Genomic DNA, 20,951 nt, shown 5'->3' on the forward strand with positions numbered 1-20,951 from the left:
TGAAAATACCATGGCTTGGGTCAGGTGTACCTTAGTCCTCAAGCTGACATTGTTGCTCTTCAACACTTTAAAAAGGTCTTGTATCCTTGTTTTCAGCCACTACCTTTAATGCAGCTTGGGTTTTTTCCTTCAGTACCATTGGTTCTTGTTCATATGCTCCCTCTCGAAATGGTCAAATCTTTTTGGAGACAGTGACTCTGTGTATTCCTTTCATTTTGTTTTGATGCTTTCTGAATCATTCAACATTTTGTCCATAGACTCTTTCAGTATTGCTAATACTAAAGACGCTTCAACTTTTTCTTCAGTTCTTTCAGCTAGAGAAGTGCTGAGTGTTTTCTTCTCTTTTGGCTTTTCTACCTCCAGGTCTTTACACATTTCATATAATACTTTATGTTGTCTTCTTGAACTTCCCTTTGAAGTTTTAAATTTATCTCTTTTATTTCCTCCTTTCTTCCAATTGCTGCAGCTTGTTTACTTTTAAGAGCAAGTTAGGCTCTTCTAACACCTATTTTGGTCCTTTCTTTCTTTCCAGACCTTTAAAATACCTTTTGAATTCTTCACGGATGATGCTTTTGATGTCATCCTATACCTCTTCTGGTTTTTGATTTTTAGTGTCTAATGCATCAAATTTATTCTTGAGCTCTCTCTAAATTCAGTGAGGTATATTCAATGTCATATTTTGGGACTTGTGAACTTGTTTTAATTTCTCCAGCTTCAGCTTGAACTTGCTTATGAGCAACTGACACTCTGTTCCACAGCAGGGCCCTGATCTTGATTTGGCTGAAGACGTTGAGCTTCTCCATCATCTCTTCCCACAAATATAATCAGTCTGATTCCTGTGTATTCCATCTGGTGATGTCACTGTTTATGTTGTTGAAAAAACTGATTTACAATAAATAATTCATGTGTCATAATTTCTATCAACAAGGCCATATTTCTCTACTACTAATCCTTCCTCATTTCCAGCTTTCACATTCCAGTCACCAGTAATTATCAATGTACATTGATTGCATGTTTGATAAATTTCAGATTGAAGAAGTTGGTTGAATTCTTCAGTTTCATCATCACTGGCTTTAACAGTTGGCACGCAATTTTGAATAATACTGGTTTTACTTGTTGTTGTTGTCAAGTGCTGTTGAGTCAGTTCCGACTGATAGCGACCCTGTGTAGGGATTCCGAGGAATCCTGGTGAGTTTGCACTGTTGACCTCATGACTCAAACTGACCTTGTGGTCCAGTGCTTTATTCCACGCCAGGATGGACATTGTCTTACCACGAACAGCATTTTAATTTAAGATAGGTATTGAAATAATCTCTTTGACAATGAATGCTACGCTATTTCTCTTCAAATTGTCATTCTGACAATACTAAACCATGATTTTCTGATTCAAACTGGCCAATACCAGTCCATTTCATCTTGGATATTGATCTTTATTTTTTCCACTTTATCTTTGATGACTTCCAATTTTCCTAGGTTCATACTTCACAGATTCCAAATATTAATGGATGTTTGCAGCCTTTTTTCTTTTTCTCCCATTTTGAGTAGTACTGTACGAGCAGATAAAGGTGTAGAAAGCTTTGCTCCATTCACATTGTTAAGGTCAACTTTACTGTGAAGAAGCAGCTATATTTTGAGTGCCTTCCAACATGATGGGTTCATCTTCCAGCACTTTATCTGACAATGTTCTGCTGCTATTCATAAGGTTTCCAGCGGCTAATTTCTGAAGTGGTCTGGAAGCTCCACTGAAATTTGTCCCTATGAGTTATCCTGCTGGCATCACAGCAACACAGAAGCCACCACAGTATAACAAACTGACAGATCAGTGGGGGTCAAATATCTGCATATAGCTTTAATTTAAAATGAAGACTTCCAAATTGTTCATTTTTTCAGTGGGTAAGAGTTTAGTTCTTAAAGTTAACAATATAACATAAACACTTGATTATCAGGAAAATCTCATTAGAGACATGTTAATATGTGAGAAAATTCATCAAAAATAGAAGTGAGCAAGGTGTTGCTGCAAGTCAAATCACTGCCCATGAGTTGTAAGATCTATCATGACAATTCTGTCTCACGCTTTCTTTCAATTTCACTCTTCTATGTGTGTGTGTGTGTGTGTATATATATATATATATATATGTATCTTTATTCTAGTGATTTAAAAATGTAAGCCTTCCTCACGAATACCTAAAGGAGCCATGGTGGTACAATGGCTAAGTGCTTGGCTGCTAACTGAGAGGTAGATGGTTCAAATCTACCAGCTGCTCTGTGGGAGGAAATTCTATTTTGGCCTACAAAGTACCTATGAGTAGAAATCAACTCAACTGCAACAGGTTTGTTTGTGGGTTTAGTACAGATCACCCCATACAGAGCAGACTGTCACTTTATCTCCTTAATTCTGTTGTGCTGAGAATCTACATCGCACAATATATGCCCAAACAACATAACAATTCAGTGCCATTGATTAATCTCAAGGCATTCATTAATCTCAGAGAATCCTCCAATCTCTATCAGATGAGTGAGTAAATCTAGTCTTTTTTCATGAATCTGAGTTGTGTTCAACATTATACTCTCATTCTGACCAACACCTCCTATTGCATCTCTGGTAAGAACAATAGGTAGTGGTAGCAGCACCACTTAATTCTTCTGGTTTCAAGTTAGAGGAGCCATTAGCAGTCTGTTGGCCTACCTGCTTCCTTGAGTCTTTGGTTTTCTTCACTCTCCTGTGCTCCAGATGGAAGGAGACCAATAGTTGCATATTAGATGATGAGACTGCCATTTTGAAGGCATTTTATCAAGCCTGTAACTTTCATGATAGATTGAAAATAAGAATCTTTGGTTTGACTTTAGTTGGAGTTTTGTCTTTTTTTTTAGCATTAAAGCATTTATTTTTAAACAGACACCAGCTAAAATGATAGGTTCACATTTTGATAAGCCCTTTCTGTTTTCCCATAGTATGAAGGCATTCTCACCTTTTAAATCGCTGGGTAAGAGAAAGACGAATGTTACGAACAAATCATACAGTCATTAAAAACAATTTTTGTGTGAGGTTAAACAAACCTTGACTTAAGCTGTCTTGACAAGACGATTGCTTAACATCCAAGTTCTCCATGGTATCTCCCTTAGAGACATCACCAAGAGATGTTCTTCTCTCAAAGATGTTGTTATTATTGTTAACTTGAGTCCCATTTTGCTTCAGGAGCCTGAACACCTCAGTTTCCAAATCTCTAATCTAGGAGAAACAAATTAATTCATAATATTCTTCTCTAAGTACCAGCTCAGATGACTTCTTTATTTAGTGACTTTGAGAACACAACTCACCCGCACTTGTAGACCTTGAACTTCCACGAGATGAGCTTTTTCCAAATCTTCTATTTTCTTCCTTTCAACTTCCTGTCTTTTGAGGAAATCAAGTTCTCTTAAGAAGAAAAGGATAGATGTGATTACATCAAACACTCAGATAAGAAAGTGTGAAAGTTCAGAAGCAGTATACTTTACAATGAGATAGGGAACTGGACAGCTACTAAGTAAACAAAACACAATCATAGAAGTAGGCATCCTGCCTTCTAAAATGTTAGGGGAAAGGTATATATGTAGTCATGAAATAAAATTAAAATGCCTTTAATGGGTCACAACATAGAGAAAAATGCTTCGATTCTGTTTACTAAGCTTTTCATTTGTAGCTCCTGATTTTACAGCACCCATGTTGATGTTGTTGTTGTGTCTGTTAAGTGCCACTGAGTCAGTTCTGACTCATAGCAATCCTATATAGGGTTTCCAAGGAGCAAATGATAAGTTTGAACTGCCAACCTTGTGGTTCAAACCAACCTAGCAGTCCAGTGCTTTATCCGACAGCCCCATACCTGGACTCCATAGTACCCATATGTTGTTGTTAAGTGCATCCGAGTCCGTTCCAATCCACAGAAATCCTATACAGGGTTTCCAAGGAGCAGCTGGTGAGCATGAACCACTGACCTTGTGGTTCAAGCCGACTTTGCAGCCCATCACATTAACCCACAGTACCACACCAGGTCTCATAAATAGATATACAGAAGCTATTACGTTAATGACCTACTCTGGGTAATTTAATCACAGTAACAACAAGTCAGATAAACTAATTCCACATTTACAATGCCAGCAGTTCAAACCCACCAGCTGCTCCTGGTGTGAGTCAGAACAGACTGACTTGATGGCACTGAACAACAACATACACAGTAAGGAATCCTGGTGTGGTGCTATGGGAAAAGCATTGGACTCCTAACCACAAGGTCAGTGGGTCAAACCCACCAGCCACTTCACTATGTGTCAGAACTGACTAGACAGCACTTAGCACCAATAAAAATAACATACACGGTAAACAGATGGAACAGAACTGGATGGTTAGGATTTCAAAAAGATAATCATAAAAGAATTGCTTTCTACCAAAGACACCTAAGGATAACATAGGGAGTAGAAATATCTCTAGTTTGACAGCCCGAAGTAAAATATGCAATTTTACATATTCTACTTACAAAGAAAAGGGATGGAATAGAGTTAGGTATGATATTTGGGGCAAGAGGAGTTAAAAATGATCTACTCAAATCATGGCGGCAAAACATAATTTCCTTCCCTGCTTTTAATAGTAAACTTTTATGCTATGTGCCATCGTATCATTCCCAACTCATAGTGACCCTGTATAGAGTTTCCGAGGTTGTAAATTTCTACAGGAGCAAAATGGCTCATCTTTCTTACCATGGAGCAGCTGGTAGAGCCTGTCAACCTTGGTGTTAACAGCCCAATGCATACACCATCGTGGTTCTAAAATTTTATAGAAACCCCTTTTAAATATTGAAGATTTCTTTCCGTGATAGGAAATAAAAGAGATATAGTGACCCTCACATGTGTGCTTAGCTTGGCACAGAAGACCCGAAAAGATACTGGCACTAATTTTCTCTGTCTTAAGTTAGTGATGAAAATGCCCAGTCAAAACCTTCTTGTTTGGTGTCCCTAAAATTACACCAATATCCAACAAATATTGAGCACTAGCTCAAAAAGGAGTGTTGAAATGAAAAAGCAGAGAATCATGACAGTCCTTTTCACTGCAGTGAACTGAGGTCTCTAGGATCCACTGAAAAGCTGCTGAGCAGAGTGGCAAGGCAGGGAGCTTGCCAGTCAGCACTGACACTATCTAGAGTGGGGAAATTTCACAGTGATTAATTCTAAGAACATAGAGATCAAAGCAGCTTGCTCAAGGCCACAATCACCACTTTGCATGCACCATACCCAAAAGTCATTCTGCTTTTCTTCAGCTAGGCTTCTTGCTTCTAAATCACAGAGATGTTTCACCAAAGAATAAACGGATTCGAACATTATTATCAATGACCGCCTATCCAAACACACACACACACACACAAAACCAAGAGGCAACTGGCAATCAAAAATGGTAAAAAAAAATTAAAAAAATGATAGAAGTGGCTTCCAAAACCCAATGTCTACTTTTGGCTATGGTGCCTTATAGGATAAGCACTAGACTGCTAACCACAAGGTCAGCGGTTCAAACCCATCAGCTGCTCCATGGAAACATGATCTATGGGTCGCTATGAGTTAGAACTGACTCAAGAGCACTTAACAACAACAACATGCTTTGAAGAAGTGTAACTCTGAGGTTATCTTTTCAATTGCAATAGATAGTACACAATTACTAGGTGTAAAGCTTCTTTGGACTTAGATAAATATTCTTCAAATTACAAATTAGTCATTAGAGGCTGCTTACTTTTGTTGAAAATCCTTGATCAATTTTTTGGCCTTGTTGTACTTCTTTTCCAATGCTTGATATTGGCTTTGAGTCTCTTTAAGGTGCTCGTTCACTGTATGGCATAGCGTTTGAGCCTCGATCCAGTAGCTCTCCAACTTCAACATTCTTTCTTTGTTCTCTTCTATGTTTTGTTGGAGTTGGTTTTTTTCTAGTTCCCACCGTACTTTTTCATTTTCTGCTGCTTGCAACTAAATAAAGCAAATGCCAAGGCAAGGATCACTGAGTACTACCATAGCAAAAATCCTTCATGTTTTTATACATCTGTCAGATTACACTCATTCAAGTGATCATCAAAAGACTTGGAGATTAGAAGAGAAAATACTATTTTCATCATATCCTAAATGATGGCATGGAAGCCATGAAAGGTAAAATGATTGTCCAAGGTCACACATGTGGTATAAACACATAGTTCCACATTTTGTGATCTTTCAATAACACCAGGTAGTATAAAAGTCTGTGAGTAGTAAAACACATTTTAGAGTTTGACTGATTATATCTAGTAGAATTCAACACATTTTCTCTGGATTTTAATACATACATATTTTCTCTGGATTTAATACATACATATTTGTGTGTGGGTATGTGTGTGTATATATATATGTATATATATATATATATATATACATATATATATACACACACACACACACATATATATGCAATGATATATATTTTTAATTAACTGGTAGGGAGAGGCAGGGAGGGATGAACTGGGCTGCAGTATGGCCTACTTTAAAAGGGGAACTCTGAAGTCATTCCATTTAGATTTGAATCCCCACGCTCTGTCATTGTTGACTGTTTAATCTTGCATAAGTAACTGAAGTTCTTCTCTAAGACATGAAACAGAATTGTGATGTGACACACTAGCGTGAATGGGACAGCTCTTTGGACATTATCATCTGATGAATGTCTTTTACTTTGCTTTTAACTTTTCTGATGATATTATTAAACCTTCCCTTCAAATGGCATGAAGATAGTCTGAGGCTCATGATTTTGCTGGCAGTGTTATGATTTTCTTGTTGTTGTTGTGTGCTATTAAGATGATTCCGACTCATAGAAACCCTGTATAGGGTTTCCAAGAGTGGCTTGTGGGGTTGAATTGCTGACCTTGCAGAGCCTAATAAATAACATACTTGCATAAAAGTATAAAAGATAATCTAAATTAAAATACATATCATTGCTGTATTACTCAAACTGCTTTAATGAAAAAAAAGCCCCCAAAAGACAAAAAGCAGCTTCTACTAGTTTCTACTTCCAGGGACTCAAGAAGTAGATAGTATACTCTTTCAACCCCCAAATTTCTACAGAAACTCAAGGCTGAGCCATTAGGTGAAGGATCAAAGATCATTTAATCATAACAACTGTCTGACCTCACTCCACTGCATCATCTACTTCATTTGTTGGTTGTTACGTTCCATGGAGTCAGTTCCAACTCACAGTGACCCTCTATAAGATTTCCAAGGCTGTAAATCTTTGTGGGAGCAGAAAGCTCCATCTTTGTCCTGTGGAACGGCTGGTACTTTTGAACTGCTGACCTTGAGGTTAGCAGCCAGACATGTAACCACTATGCTACCAGAGTTCATTTACTTCATATGTTTCTATTAAAGTTCAAACAGATGCAAAGTCATTAGAAACTACCAATGTTCAAAATCCACGATATTCTAAAACCATACAGTGCTCAACATATGTAAATACTTAAATATATATATACACACACACATATATGCTTATTTTTTTTTAACTAAATACACTGGTTAAACAGGCTACAGTGTGAAAATCTAATCAACAACATTATTAGTAAAAAACTAATTTTACTAATGACCATTGTATGTGATATAATGAGAAAAACATAAATATGAGCGTACAGGCTTTCCTAAATTAAATGTTTATAATCTAAGACAAAAGCTCCATTAAAGCACTTACAATCATAGGGATATCTTTTTTCCTGATTCCAACTAATGATTTAAAAAAACAAAACAAAATTTCTATTCTCTTTTTTATGTAAAAAATAATAGCAACTTAAAGCAGGCTTCATTTTATGTGCATCCTTTAATAAGCAATGTTTTGTATTCAAGTTGTTTATTTACCGGTCACTACTCATTTAAAAAATTATTATTCACAGAGCTGGGCTGACACCAGGAATGATGTATAGGCATGCTTTGACTAAAGAACTAGAGCATGGATTAACTGAGAGTACCATTTAACCAAAATAGTCTTGCTAATTCATCTTCATTTAAAACACATGGAAAAACCAAAACAGTGTTCAGTGTGAACAGGAAAACAGATCGTTAGTGGTAGGGGAAGAACTGAAGTCTTAATTCTTAAAAGGCCATAAAAACAATAAAGGATAAGGCTTTAAAAGTAATTCAAAAGATATTTTCAAATCTTTGAAATTACTGACTTGATAAAACTAGACACAATTCCCAGAGCTTACTATATGTCATATAAAAATGCCCTTTTAAATCTTCCATTACGCTCCATATTTCCCTTTTTTCAAGATGTTTTTATTCTCACTAATTTAAATAATGTGAATTTGTCTAAAGATTTCCTGTACCTAAAATCAATTATGCATGGTATGTAGTAGCTATGAGTTTAAAATGTCTCAATGGGTGTAAGTATTATAATGTATTAAATCCATATTGAACTTAGTAGAAATTTGACATTTTCTTCTATCAAAAACAATGTATTGAGCTGTCACTACAACATACTGTCTTTGAAAATTAAGTTAAAAATAAACAAACGATGAAATCTATTTAAATTAAAGTATAGGGTCGCTAGGGGTAGGCACCGACTGGACGGCACTCAACAACAACAACAACAAACAAAGCGAAGGAAAGATGGTAATAATAGCTTGTGCTTGTGGTTTAAGTGATCAAAATATATTTAGCTGCTTGAACCATTAAAATATCATTTTCCAGGCAAGTTCAGATGTAACTGAATACATATATGCAATTATGTAAACATTTATGTCATAAAATACTAAGCTATTTGTACTGAGGATGGGAATCCTTGCTCTTTCTGGTAGGTTCTTCTGCACATCTGACACTGAAAATGAATCGCTAGCAGTTGTATTCTTTTAAACGCACAGGAAAAATCCTTTAGTCCTAGGGCTGAATTTATTCATAGTATCTGGAGTTTAAAAAGTACAATTTAGGTACTATATAATGGTTCTTACCTTTGTCTTCAATTTTTGAATCTCAGCTTCTGTAACTGCATGTTTGATTTGCAACTGAAAATTGGAAAGAGAGACAAAAAAAATCTGAACTAAGAGAGTGCATGTGCATTTTTAAAGTCCGAGCAGCTAGAGGAATAACTCATTCCATAGCAGAAGGCCTGAAAGAGTGCTGCAATGCAGCAGGTTGTAAATGAAAATGTCTAGTGTGTACAATGACTGGCAGGGTGCAAACTAATTAAACATAGGGTTTATGGCCCACACTCCCTAAAATCACATTAAGTTACCAATTTAATTGCTTAGGGACCAAAGAGAAGAAAACATATTTTCTTGCCCTCTTTGCAGCTCTTCCTTTATGATATGAGTGTCAAGACATCCCACAGGGGATTGTTTTCTTGCAGAGTCTTGCCTACTGAACGGTTTAACAGGAAAAAAAAAAGCCAGTGGTAGTGTGAAGACTCAATTCCAAATACGGCGGAAAGGTGGCGCTCTGGTTCCGTGCGTCACATGCACATTCTGATGAGCTTTTTCACAGCTCTGACTGCCACAGAGGGAGGCAAAGATGATGCAGTTTCCCCAGAGAAATTGGATTTTAAAAATTTTAATTGGAGGAAAGGTAGAGATCCAGATTTTTTGTCCTTCAAAACATCTATTCTATTGAAAACCCAGGCCTGAAAAGCTTCAGCTCCACCTAATTTACAAGAGAGCTATCAGTTACACGGTTGTTTGGCTTCTCCCCTCCCCAACTTTGTTTTCTCTATAAAGGAGGAAGCAGCAATTTCCACAGGGATTAGTACTGTTTGTTGTTTTTAGTTGCCCCTGAGTCAAGGCTGATTCCTGTTGACCCCATGAGTGCACCATGTAACTGCACCGTAGTACTTTCAAGGCCTGTGGTCTTTGGGAAGCAGATCTCTGGGCCTGTCTTTCCAGGTGCCCTAGTCCCCCTGGATGGATGGATTAGAACATACCAGCCATTCTGCTAGTTGCTGTTAAATGTCAAGGAGTCAGTTCCAACTCACAGAGTTGTACAGGGTTTCCTAGGCTGTAAATTGTAAATTTTTGCAGGAGCAGAAAGTCTCCTGCGAAGCTACTGGTGGTCTCAAAGCTCAAACCTTGTAGTTCACAGTCCAGAGCTTATTCTTCAGAACCACCAGGCTCCCTTTCTGCTAGTTGTTATTATTAAGTGCCATTGAGTTAATGAGTTCCGACTCATAGCCGCCCTGAAGAGGGTTTCCAAGGAGCAGCTGGTGAGTTTGCATTACCGACTTAGTTTGAATCGCCAACTTTGTGGTTCAAATTGACCTTGCAGTCCAGTGCTTTATCCCACTGCCATTAACCTTTGTGCCTCCCAGAGACTCCCAAGGAAAATAACTCATGAGTTCATGATCTCTTATTAAAACTCTTAGGGCCAGATATTCTTGGAATTTAGAACTCTTCGAGTTTTATAAGGTAAGATATATCTTCTAGAAACTGCAAACATAAAACAGCAGGGTCTATGGAGCCATCCTCTCATCAAACGCATGAATGTTTTTGTCAAAAAATATATGTAAATATTCTTAGCCTTCTGTCACTTTGGGTCAGGTTTTACAACTAAAAGTGATTGCCAAAACATAAAAGAAGACTGTTTTTTAATATATATATTATATATATACTATACAGGATTGCTATGGGTCAAAACCGACTCAGGTGTTGGAAAAATAAGGGAAAGAGGAAGACAGAAAGCGAAACAAGGCAAGGCTGATTCAACATCTTAGCTTTTAGGGCCGAAAAGTCCAACTTGGTGCTTTGAACACTGTCATGTCCACGGACATACAGTTACAGCTGTTGATCCACAGAGGCGATCTTGAAGCTGTCCCACTCATATCACTTTTCTGACCTTCATATTTCTGACCTGGTGACTCCTACAGTCTTGTTGATGTTGTCATTGCACCTTTCACTCTCATTGGTTCCTTGGAGTACCTGGAGAGGAAGGCTTCTCCCATGCCATGTTGTGCTTGTTGTGAATTGCCATCAAGTACATTCCAACAGCAACCCTGTATAGGGTTTCCAAGGAGCAGCTGGTGAGCTTGAACTACTGACCTTGTAGTTCAAACAACTTTGCAGTCTGACACCTTAGCCCACAGCGCCACACCAGGACTCCATTTTCATGCCATAGGTATGACTTTTTTGTGAGGCCCAGACAGCTAGATCCAGCACTCTTACTTCTTACCATGCCTTTAATGGTTGTTGTTGTGTTCTGACAAGTCTGTTCCAACTCATAGTGACTTAATATGACAGAGTAGAACTGCCCATAGGGTTTCAAAGGCTGAAATATTTACAGCAACATATTACAAGCTCTTTCTCTGAAGAGTGGCTGGTGGGTCTAAACTACCCAAAGGTGCTAACACTAGGGACCCTCACCTAGTATACAGAGAAGGAGTGTGGCCACAAGCTTTCTCAATGACTGTGCTGGATGAAGCTCCCAAGTCACAGTAACTCTCTTCCCTGTCAATGCCGAGGCCCATGCTCACCTGGAGCCCTAGTCTGGATGTATCTTTCCTGAGGCCTGACACAACATCAGGCAACCCGATCTGACATAATAGAATGCCTGGGTGTATTCTTAGAGCACTCACTCCGACTGAATCACACAGCCTTATTAGACTTCTGGACTATTATAGTTTAGAAGTAGAGGAACTGAGGCCCAGAGAAGATAATTGACCATGTCTAGTTCTCACAGTGAATTATAATTAAAACTAGGACTGGAACCTAGGTGTTTTTGGTTCCTAATCCAGTTTGTTTTTTTTAAGAAAAATATAGAATAAACCCCTCATAAAGTCAGCCAAAAGTAAGACGTAATGATCTGAACTCAAATATGACTATCCCAACTCCATTTCTCAGTGAAAAGTACTGAAAGCACATGATGGTATACCTATAACAAACAAAACCACGTCTGGTTCTGTGCAAAGAATAGTGAGAAATCAAAGGGGAAATTTCACAGTGAACAGGGCTCTCTGGGAGAAGTGCCCGATTTTATTTTCCCTGTGAGTAACTGGTAAAGTAACAGTGGGCTTGGCAGCTACTTTGTAGGAGCTTTAGCCTTTTCTTTTCTCAGATCACTGTGACCAATTTCCCATATGAAAACTGAGTGGGCTGAATAGGAAGAATTCTAGGATTCTCCCAAATGCAAGAGATGTGGCATTTATGAAATAAAGAGCTTGGAGGTAGTTGTTAAGGTTGCAGAATCTAGAAAACCTTATTCTATTTTCATTTCTGTGACTGCATAAACTAGACTCATCTACTGATGTGGGAGACCAAACCTAGGTACAACTGCCACACAGCCCAAGTTGATCTCTGTTAATAACAGATTGCCTATTTTTGATGACCAAAAACAGGTAAGAGAAAGGAACTGAGCCCATTGGGAATGAGTGTGGATGATAGACATAGGCTTACAGTATTCCTCCCCCTATAAGAGAGAAGAATGTTGTTGTTAAGTGCCATCGAGTTGGTTCTGACTCATAGAGACCTTGTATAGGATTTCCAAGGAGCAGTTGGTGAGCTTGAACTGTCGACCTTGTAGACCTTGCAGTTCAAACGGACTTTGCAGTTCAGCACATTAACCCACAGTGCCACACCAGGACTACTGGAGAGAACAATGTAGTGTGAAATTCAGAAATCATTTAGAAGATGGGCACAAGTTTTACTGTAAGGTTTTCATGTTGGTGCTAGGCACCGTCGAGTTGGTTCCAATGCACAGTGACCTTACGCATAGCATAATAAAACATTGCCCAGTCTTGTACCATCCTCACAATTGTTACATTTGAGCCTACTACTGCTGCCATGGTGTCAATCTACCCTACCGAAGGCCTTCCTCTTTCTCTGACCCTCCACTTTACCAAGCATGATATCCTTCTTCAGGAACCGGTCCCTCCTGAGAACATGTCCAAAGTACGAGAGATGATGTCTCACCATACTCGCTTCCAAGGGTTTGGAAACAAATATTCCAAAACAGGTTTGCTTGTTTTTCTGGCAGTGCATGGTCCTTCTAATATTCTTCTCCAACACCATAATTCAAATGCATAAATTCTTCTATGGCCTTCTATATAAGGCAACTGAAAATACCATGGCTCAGGTCAGGTGTATTTTAGTCCCTAAAGTGACATTTTTGCTCCTGAGACTTTTAAAGATACAATTTGCAGAAGATTTGCCTAATGCAATTCGTTGTTTGATTTCTTGACTGCTGCTTCCATGAGTTTTGACTGTGGATCCAAGTAAAAATGCTGTTTTTGACAATTTCAATATTTTCTCAGTTTATTATGACGTTAGGGAGCACGGTGGCTTTAGAAGATAAATGCTGGACTTCGAATCACAAGGTTAGCAGTTTGAGTCCACCAGTGACTCCATAGGAGACAGAAGAGGCTTTCTGCTTCCACAACGATTTATAGCCTCGGAAAACCATAGAGCATCGCTGTGAGTTGGAACCCACCTGACGGCACTTAACGACAACAATCATTATGTTATTCATTGTCCAGTTGTGAGGATTTTTGTGAAACTGTGATTCAGTAAGCCTAATTTATAAATCTCAATGCATGTTGCTTTTCACCTACCCTAAATTTCTGTATATGTAAAACCATTTTTCTCTTTTTGTCATCCCACTTTATATCACTATGAGGCAAGCAGTACAGTACTGATGACCTCATTTTACAAAGGACGGACGCTCAGAAAAGTTTCATGGCTTGTTCAAATTTCCACTAGCGGAACTGCTGACCTTGTGTTTAGCAGTCCAGTGCTTATCCTATAGAGACACTGGAAATAATAACTCCAAGCTTCCTCCTACCTGTTCCTCCCTGAAAGAATGATAGGCAGAGATCAGAACTGTTATTTTGCTCTCCAGAAGCTGCTTTCAATGTAGTGCATTCAATTGCCATTCACCATGCTTCTAATCTGCATCTGATGTTTTGGTCTGCATTTCTCACTTAATTCTCACAAAAACTGTGAGGTATATGTCATCCTCTTCACCTCTCAGTTGAGAACTCACTCCTCAGACTGGAAACCAAGGATTGTTTCAGGTAGTCTCTAAGTATTCTGGCACTGAATGCAAAATGGTTATTATTAATGGAACTTTGAAAGGACAACTCATTCATATTCACCCAGGTACTGTGCTTGTCACTGAAGACACATGAACATAACACAGCCTCTACCTTTAAGACACTTGCTACATGACTAGTAAGTGCCCCCCACCCCTGAAGTTCTCCAGATCACAGATAGAGAAAGGTCAGGGGGAACCTATTTGATTAGTTGATTGATGGCTTGATTACCTAGTCTATTATTCTTATAACCAGGTCAGATGACCTTTGGTTTTTGGCCTGTTTGTCATATCTTAGTCTCAGACTATGCACTTGACATGCCCATTACATGAGGATGAGAAAACTGTTTTACAAAAGGTGAAGAAATTTGATAAAAGGCACATAGTAGGCAAAAGGTTGAGTTTTCTAATTCTAGAGCATATTTTTTTCCACATGCTTAAGAGCTTTATGTCAGGGATCAATAACTTTTCCAAAGTACAGATCCAACCGAGTTGCACATTTATCTCTTGAGAATGCTTAGGCTGACTGACTACAAGGAGAAGAGGTCAACAGGGTTGGCAAACAGAAACAGAGCTTGAAGAACTTATTGGAACCTTGAAGCATCTACGTCAGAGGAAACCCTTGGGATGGAAGGACATAAATCAAAAGAAAAGTTAAAGATTAAAGGTCAGTGCTGTTTGACTTACAAAACCCATCTCTTTCATCTCTTCTCTCATCTTTAACATGAATGACATAGATATCCACCCTAGGATCACAGCATAAACACACATACATTTCCCCACAGAAGTCCCATTTAACATTCTGCAGTTGTATTTGCTGTGTATATTTTCTCTTTCTTTCAAAAAAGATGCTTGAAAAACATGTACTCATATCACTGATTCAATACAATCCAAATACAACTATTCTAGAAACAGAAACATCCTTATACAGAAACATAAATGGTAAGATGGAACTTGTGCACTCTTTCCTTATCCTGTGTAAACATGGAAAACATTTTTTATTCTCTAAAAAAATGAAAAAAATATCAAATCTTTGCAGGAAAGACTTGAGCGTTCTATGAATAGCAGTCTCTGCCCTGAGTTTATAAGGGCAAAATAATAAGTGATATTTACAGACAATGCTATAGAGTAGCATTAGCATTGAAATCAAGACTTTCCGAAGTACCTTTGTGATTATTTGGTTGATGTCTGTCTCACCCATGACAGTGGAAACTCCACAAAAGGAAGAATCTGGTAGTTTTTACCTACATTTTGTGGTGTTAATAATACAATGGTCAATGACTTTAGGAATTTGAGATTTTCTATAGCAATATCTACTCGATGCTTTATATCAACAACAAAAGTGTTTTTCTCAGGGGATGTTGTTATTCTTAAGTGCCATGGAGTCCGTTTCAATTCATAGCGACACAGTATAGAGTTTCCAAGGAGTGGCTGGAGGGTTTGAACCCCAACCTTGTGGTTGGTAGTTCAGTGCTTATCCTACAGCACCAAACCAAGACTCCTTCTCATGGAACAAGTTATATAAAATTAGCTGCAATCGGTAGGATAAGTGACAACGGAATCTGATCTGAAGGAAAATACGAATTGTACCATATATGGTATAGGATTAGACTTTCCAACAATGTAGCCTCTCAGTAGGTACTTAATGAACTGGCTACTCAGGTAAAGGAGTCTTGGTGTGGTGCTGCAGGTTAGTGCATTGGACTCCATAGTCGGTTTGAACCACAAGGTCAGCAGTTCAAGCTCACCAGTGACTCCTCGGAAGCCCTATACAGGCTTGCGATGAGTTAGAACCGACTCAATGGCATATAACAATAACAAAATTAAAATAAATATGCTAAATAAAGCTAATAGCTTATGAATACAACTTTCTTTAAAATAAATATCTGTTTACCACAAAAAAAGTAGCACTTTACAGCGTCTCGACATATAATTGAAAAGTTTGACACAGAATTTTATTATATTTAACATATAGTTTAGCCTAGGTCCTTTTTCAAAGATTCTCTATGATTGACAGAAAAGAAATAACACAATTTTGGGAATACATTCTTTTTCAGGAGAAAGATAGAGAGATGCTTTTCCCTGTGCTGATAACCATGATTCCGGGAAAGAGCAGAGAGGACGGAACGACAACGGGCAGTCAGTTTGAGTGTCACCTGGTTAGTGGGTTCTCATGCAGCCTCTTCCCACTTCCCATTACATTACTAGGGAAGTCACATTAAAACGAAAACTCACAGGTACAGCTACCACTGAAACTAAAAAGAGCTGTTTAACTTAAAATTAAGAAAAATGTATTCAAGCATCACTCCAAGGATAGGAAGACACCTGGGCCACCGTCACTGTGAGTCTGTCCAACCTCTACAGTGTCTTCCCTGGGGACTGGTTCTCATATCAGATTCTCTTAAATTCAAAAAAGCAAATCCACTGTCATCAAGTCAATTTCAACTCCTAGCAACCCTATAGGACAGAGTAGAACTGTCGCATAAGGTTTCTAAGGCCTTAATCACTATGGAAGCCGACTGTCACATCTATTTCCCATGGAGCATCTGGTGAGTTCAAAACAGTGAACTTCAAGTTAACAGTTGAGTGCTTTAGCACTGAGCCACCTGGGCTCCCTTTAGGTTAATTTACTCATGCAATAATTCCTAATCACTCAGAAAGCAACTACTAGAATGGATTCAGAGTGGCACATGGCATACTCTGAATTGCAGACCATAAAGCAGAGTGTAGACATTTGCTTTGGTGGCAGGGAATACTGGGAATTATTATTATTATTATTTTAACTTTGATAAATGAACCAAGAGAATAAGAAATATCTCATCCCTTAGCACAAAGAATTGCACTGGGTAACAGACTGCTAGAAAATAGAAACTGAGCTGGAAACTAAATACATAAAAGTACCCTCCAGACATATGTCAGAATAGAATTCAGAATCACAGAAGTGAATGCTTACTTGCTAACAACAAATAAAAATCCTCATTTCACAACAAATAAAGGAGAAACAGGCAACACTAGACCTACTAACAGATATTTCTGATTGATGTAAAGAGAATACCAATCTGACAATTCAAATAAATAAACATTTGTAAAAGATGGATCTTATAAGTAAAAAGATATTTTAAGGCACTGTAGGATCAGCATTGAACTGCGAACCACAAGGTTGGCAATTCAAACCCACCTTAGAAATCCTATAAAGTGCCGCTGAGTCAGAATTGACTTGATGGCACTTAACAACAACATAAATTGTTAGGATGTAGAGAAAATGAGAGACAAGAAAAGGAAAAAGAGTAGGAAATTTTACATTTAATAAGAGAATTAAATCACAATAGACTTACTAAAAGCATAATTAAATTTGATGTTCAAAGCATATTGAACAGTACTAAAATTGAAATAATTAACATGGGAGGACATCAAGATATCATTGCTGATGTCAGGTGGATCTTGGCTGAAAGCAGAAAACACCAGACAGATATTTACATGTGTTGTACCAATTATGCAATGGTTTTTGACTGCTTGGATCATGACAAACTATGGATAACATTGTAAAGAATGGGTGTTCCTGAATACTTCATTGTGTTTATGAGGAACCTGTCCATAGACAGTGGAACAGAACAAGGAACACTGAATGGTTTACCATCAGGAAAGGTATGTGTATCCTTTCACTATACTTATTCAATCTATATACTGAACAAATAATCCAAGAAGCTGGGGTATATGAAGAAGTACATGGCATCAAGATAGGAGGAAGACTCATCAACAACCTGTGATTAGCTAATGGTATGACCTTATTTGCTGAAAGTGAAGAGGACTTAAAATATTTACTGATACAGTTTAAAGACTTCAGCCTCCATTATGGTTGCACCTCAATGTAAATGAAACAATCCTCACAACTGGACCAATAAGTAACATCATGATAAATGGAGAAAAGATTGAAGCTTACAAAGACTTCATTTTGCTTAGATCCAATATCAGTATTCATGGAAGCCACAATTATGAAATCAAACAGCATATTGCAATAGGCAAATCTGTTGTACAAGTCCTCTTTAAAGTGTTCAGGAGCAAAAATGTCAGTAGGGGGACTAAGGTACACCTGACCAAAGCCATGACATTCTCAATAGCCTCATATGCATGTGAAATTTGGACCAATTAATAAGGAAGATTCTAGAAGAATTAATGCATTACATTAACTGTTAAGTGCCATTGAGTCACTTCTTCCTGTTACTGACCGTGTATATTCTGAAAGGTAACTGTTAAGCTTGAACCACCAACCTTGCAACTCAATCCAAACTTACAGTCCAGCGCACTAACAGGCAGTGCCAAACCAGGACTCCGTATTTGCATTAATATTGGAGAAAAAACATTAAGTACCATGGACTGCCAAAAGAACAAACAAATCTTTGTTGGAAGAAGTACAGCCAGAATGCTCCTAAGAAGCCAAGATGGCAAGGTTATACGTCCTCATCTGAATCGGACTTGAATGAACCTCTGGCAGTTTCCTATAGATATACTGTTGCAGCCATTATATCATCTTTAGCAAAAATTTACTTGTATGTGATATTAATAATATTGTTAGATAATTTCCACATTCAGTTGGGTTACCTCTCTTCAGAATGGGTACAAATAAGGATCTCTTCCAATCATTTGGCCATCAGCTTTCCAAATTTCTTGGCATAGATGAGTGCGTGCCTCCAGTATTGTATCAGTTTGTTGAAAGATTTCAGTTTGTTTCCCATCAATTTTCAGAATCTTGTTCTTTGTGAATGCCTTCAGTGCACCTTGGACTTCTTCCTTCAGTACCATTGTCTCTTTATCATATGCTACCTCTTGACATGGTTGAATATTGACCATTTCTTTTAGGTACAGTGTCTCTGTATAGTCCTTCCATCATCTTTTGATGCTTTCTGCATCATTCAATATTTTGCCCATTGATTTTGATTATTAGCTGTGGCGTCATTTCTGACTCATAGCAGAAAGTCTTATCTTTCGCTCATGAAACAGCTAGTAGTTTTGAACTGCTGACCTTGAGATTAGCAGCCCAACTCGTAACCACTACACTACCAGAGCCAGAATCCTTCAATATTACAAGTCAAGGTTTGAATTTTTCAAGTTTGAGGAATGCTGAGCATGTTCTTTTTTGGTTCTGTAACTCCAGGTCTTTGCACATTTCATTTTAATATTTGACTTTGTATTCTCAAGCTGCTCTTTGAAATTTTTTGTTCAGTTATTTTACCATCTCATTTGTTCCTTTTGCTGTAGCATCTCTATGCTGGAGAGCAAGTTGAGAGTCTCTTCTGGCACCCATTTGGTCTTTTCTTTCTCTCATGTCTTTTTAATGACAATTTGATGGGGTTTTTTTTTCCTGTGTGATGTTCTTGATATCATCCCATAACTCTTCTGGTCTTCGGTCATTAGTGTCTAAAGGATCAAATCTTCTGAGATCGTCTCTAAATTCAGGTGGGATATGTTTGTTTAAGGTCATATTTTGGCTCTTATGAACTTGTTTTAATTCTCTTCAGTTTTCATCCTGAACTTGCATATGAGTAATTGATGGTCTCCTCCATAGCCTGCCTCTGACCATGTTTTGACTGATGATATTGAGCTTTTCAACTGAGTCTTCCCACAGATGCAGTCAATTTGATTTCTGTGTATGTTGTCTTTTATGTTGTTTAAAAAAGGTATTTGCAATTAAAAAAGTCATTGGTCTTGGAAAACTCTATAATGAGATTTCCAGCATCATTTCTACTATGAATGCCATGTTTTCCAGCTACTGACCCTCTTTGTTTCCAACCTTTGCATTCCAATCACCAGTAATTATCAGTATATAGATGGCATGTTTGATCAATTTCAGAATGAAAAAGTTGGTAGAAATCTTCAGTTTCATTATCACTGGCTTTAGTGGTTATTGTGTAAATTTGAATAATACTGGTATTAACTGTTCTTCCATGTAGGCATATGAATATTATCCTATCACAGATAATATTATACTTCAAGATAAGCTTTGAAATGTTCTTTTTGATGATGAGTACAACTCCATCCTTCCTGAAATAGTCATTCCTGGAATAGTAAATATATAATTGTCTGATTCAAAATGGCCAATATCAGTCCATTTCAGTTCACTAATGCCTAGAATATTGAGTTTTATGTATTTCATTACATTTTTGACAACTTCCATGGCACATAACCACCACCACCACAATATGCAAGGAACTGTACAAGAACTAAAGGATATAATAGTGAGTAAAAAAACAGAGAAGTTTAGAGACTTCTAGGAAGTTGTAGGATTGTTTGAAGTAATGTTGGTCTGATGTGCTTTCTCCAAATAGTACGACATGGACTTTTGCTCAAAATAACTCATTCCAATGGCTTCTAATATTTGTCAAATTTGGATTAGGAGTTACTGCATTCAAGGAAGATTTCTTAAAGAACCATCCACTCATTTAGATACTTCCTGCATCAAATAAAGCCACAGAGAAATGGGCATCTAGATTCCAACCCTCTCCCATTAGACATCTTTGCAGAAGAATTTTGGTTTTTTCTGGTTTGCTCTTTGGTTTGATGACATCATACATCATTTAATATAAAAAGCCTTTATAAGCAGTATCGCTAAGAAAAGATGTCTCTTCAACAAACTGTGATGGCAAAACTGGTAATCCATATGCATAAAAATGAAACAGGCCCCACATCTCACACCATATAAAAAAACAAACTCAACGTGGACTTAAAACCTAAATGTAACACCTAGAACTATAAAGGTCATCAATGAAAAGTAGGGAAAAACTTGTTGTTAGGTGCCACTGAGTCGGTACCAACTCATAGTGACCCTTGCACAGCAGAACGAAACATTGACCGATCCAGGGCCAACTCACTACTGTTGCTATGCTTGATCCATCCATGTTGCCACTTGGCCAATCCATCTCATTGGGGGG

At 37.8% G+C, this 20,951-nt stretch overlaps 1 protein-coding gene across 4 annotated transcripts in view; it reads right to left on the reverse strand.

Annotated features, from left to right (window-relative positions):
• The window catches only part of PPP1R9A (protein phosphatase 1, regulatory subunit 9A), a 445,759-nt gene that overhangs the window by 81,502 nt on the left and 343,306 nt on the right, over nucleotides 1-20,951 (reverse strand). For all 4 annotated transcript variants that reach the window (XM_006834277.1, XM_006834279.1, XM_006834278.1 and 1 more), the window contains exons 7-10: nucleotides 8,967-9,020; nucleotides 5,750-5,979; nucleotides 3,319-3,415; nucleotides 3,058-3,229 (exon numbers count right to left, since the gene is read on the reverse strand). In XM_006834277.1, coding sequence (XP_006834340.1) covers nucleotides 3,058-3,229; nucleotides 3,319-3,415; nucleotides 5,750-5,979; nucleotides 8,967-9,020 — 553 coding nt within the window. The remainder of the gene's footprint in view (nucleotides 1-3,057; nucleotides 3,230-3,318; nucleotides 3,416-5,749; nucleotides 5,980-8,966; nucleotides 9,021-20,951) is intronic.

The sequence above is a fragment of the Chrysochloris asiatica genome, unplaced genomic scaffold (genome assembly GCF_000296735.1).
Source record: "Chrysochloris asiatica unplaced genomic scaffold, ChrAsi1.0 scaffold00010, whole genome shotgun sequence".
Lineage (NCBI taxonomy): Eukaryota > Metazoa > Chordata > Mammalia > Afrosoricida > Chrysochloridae > Chrysochloris > Chrysochloris asiatica.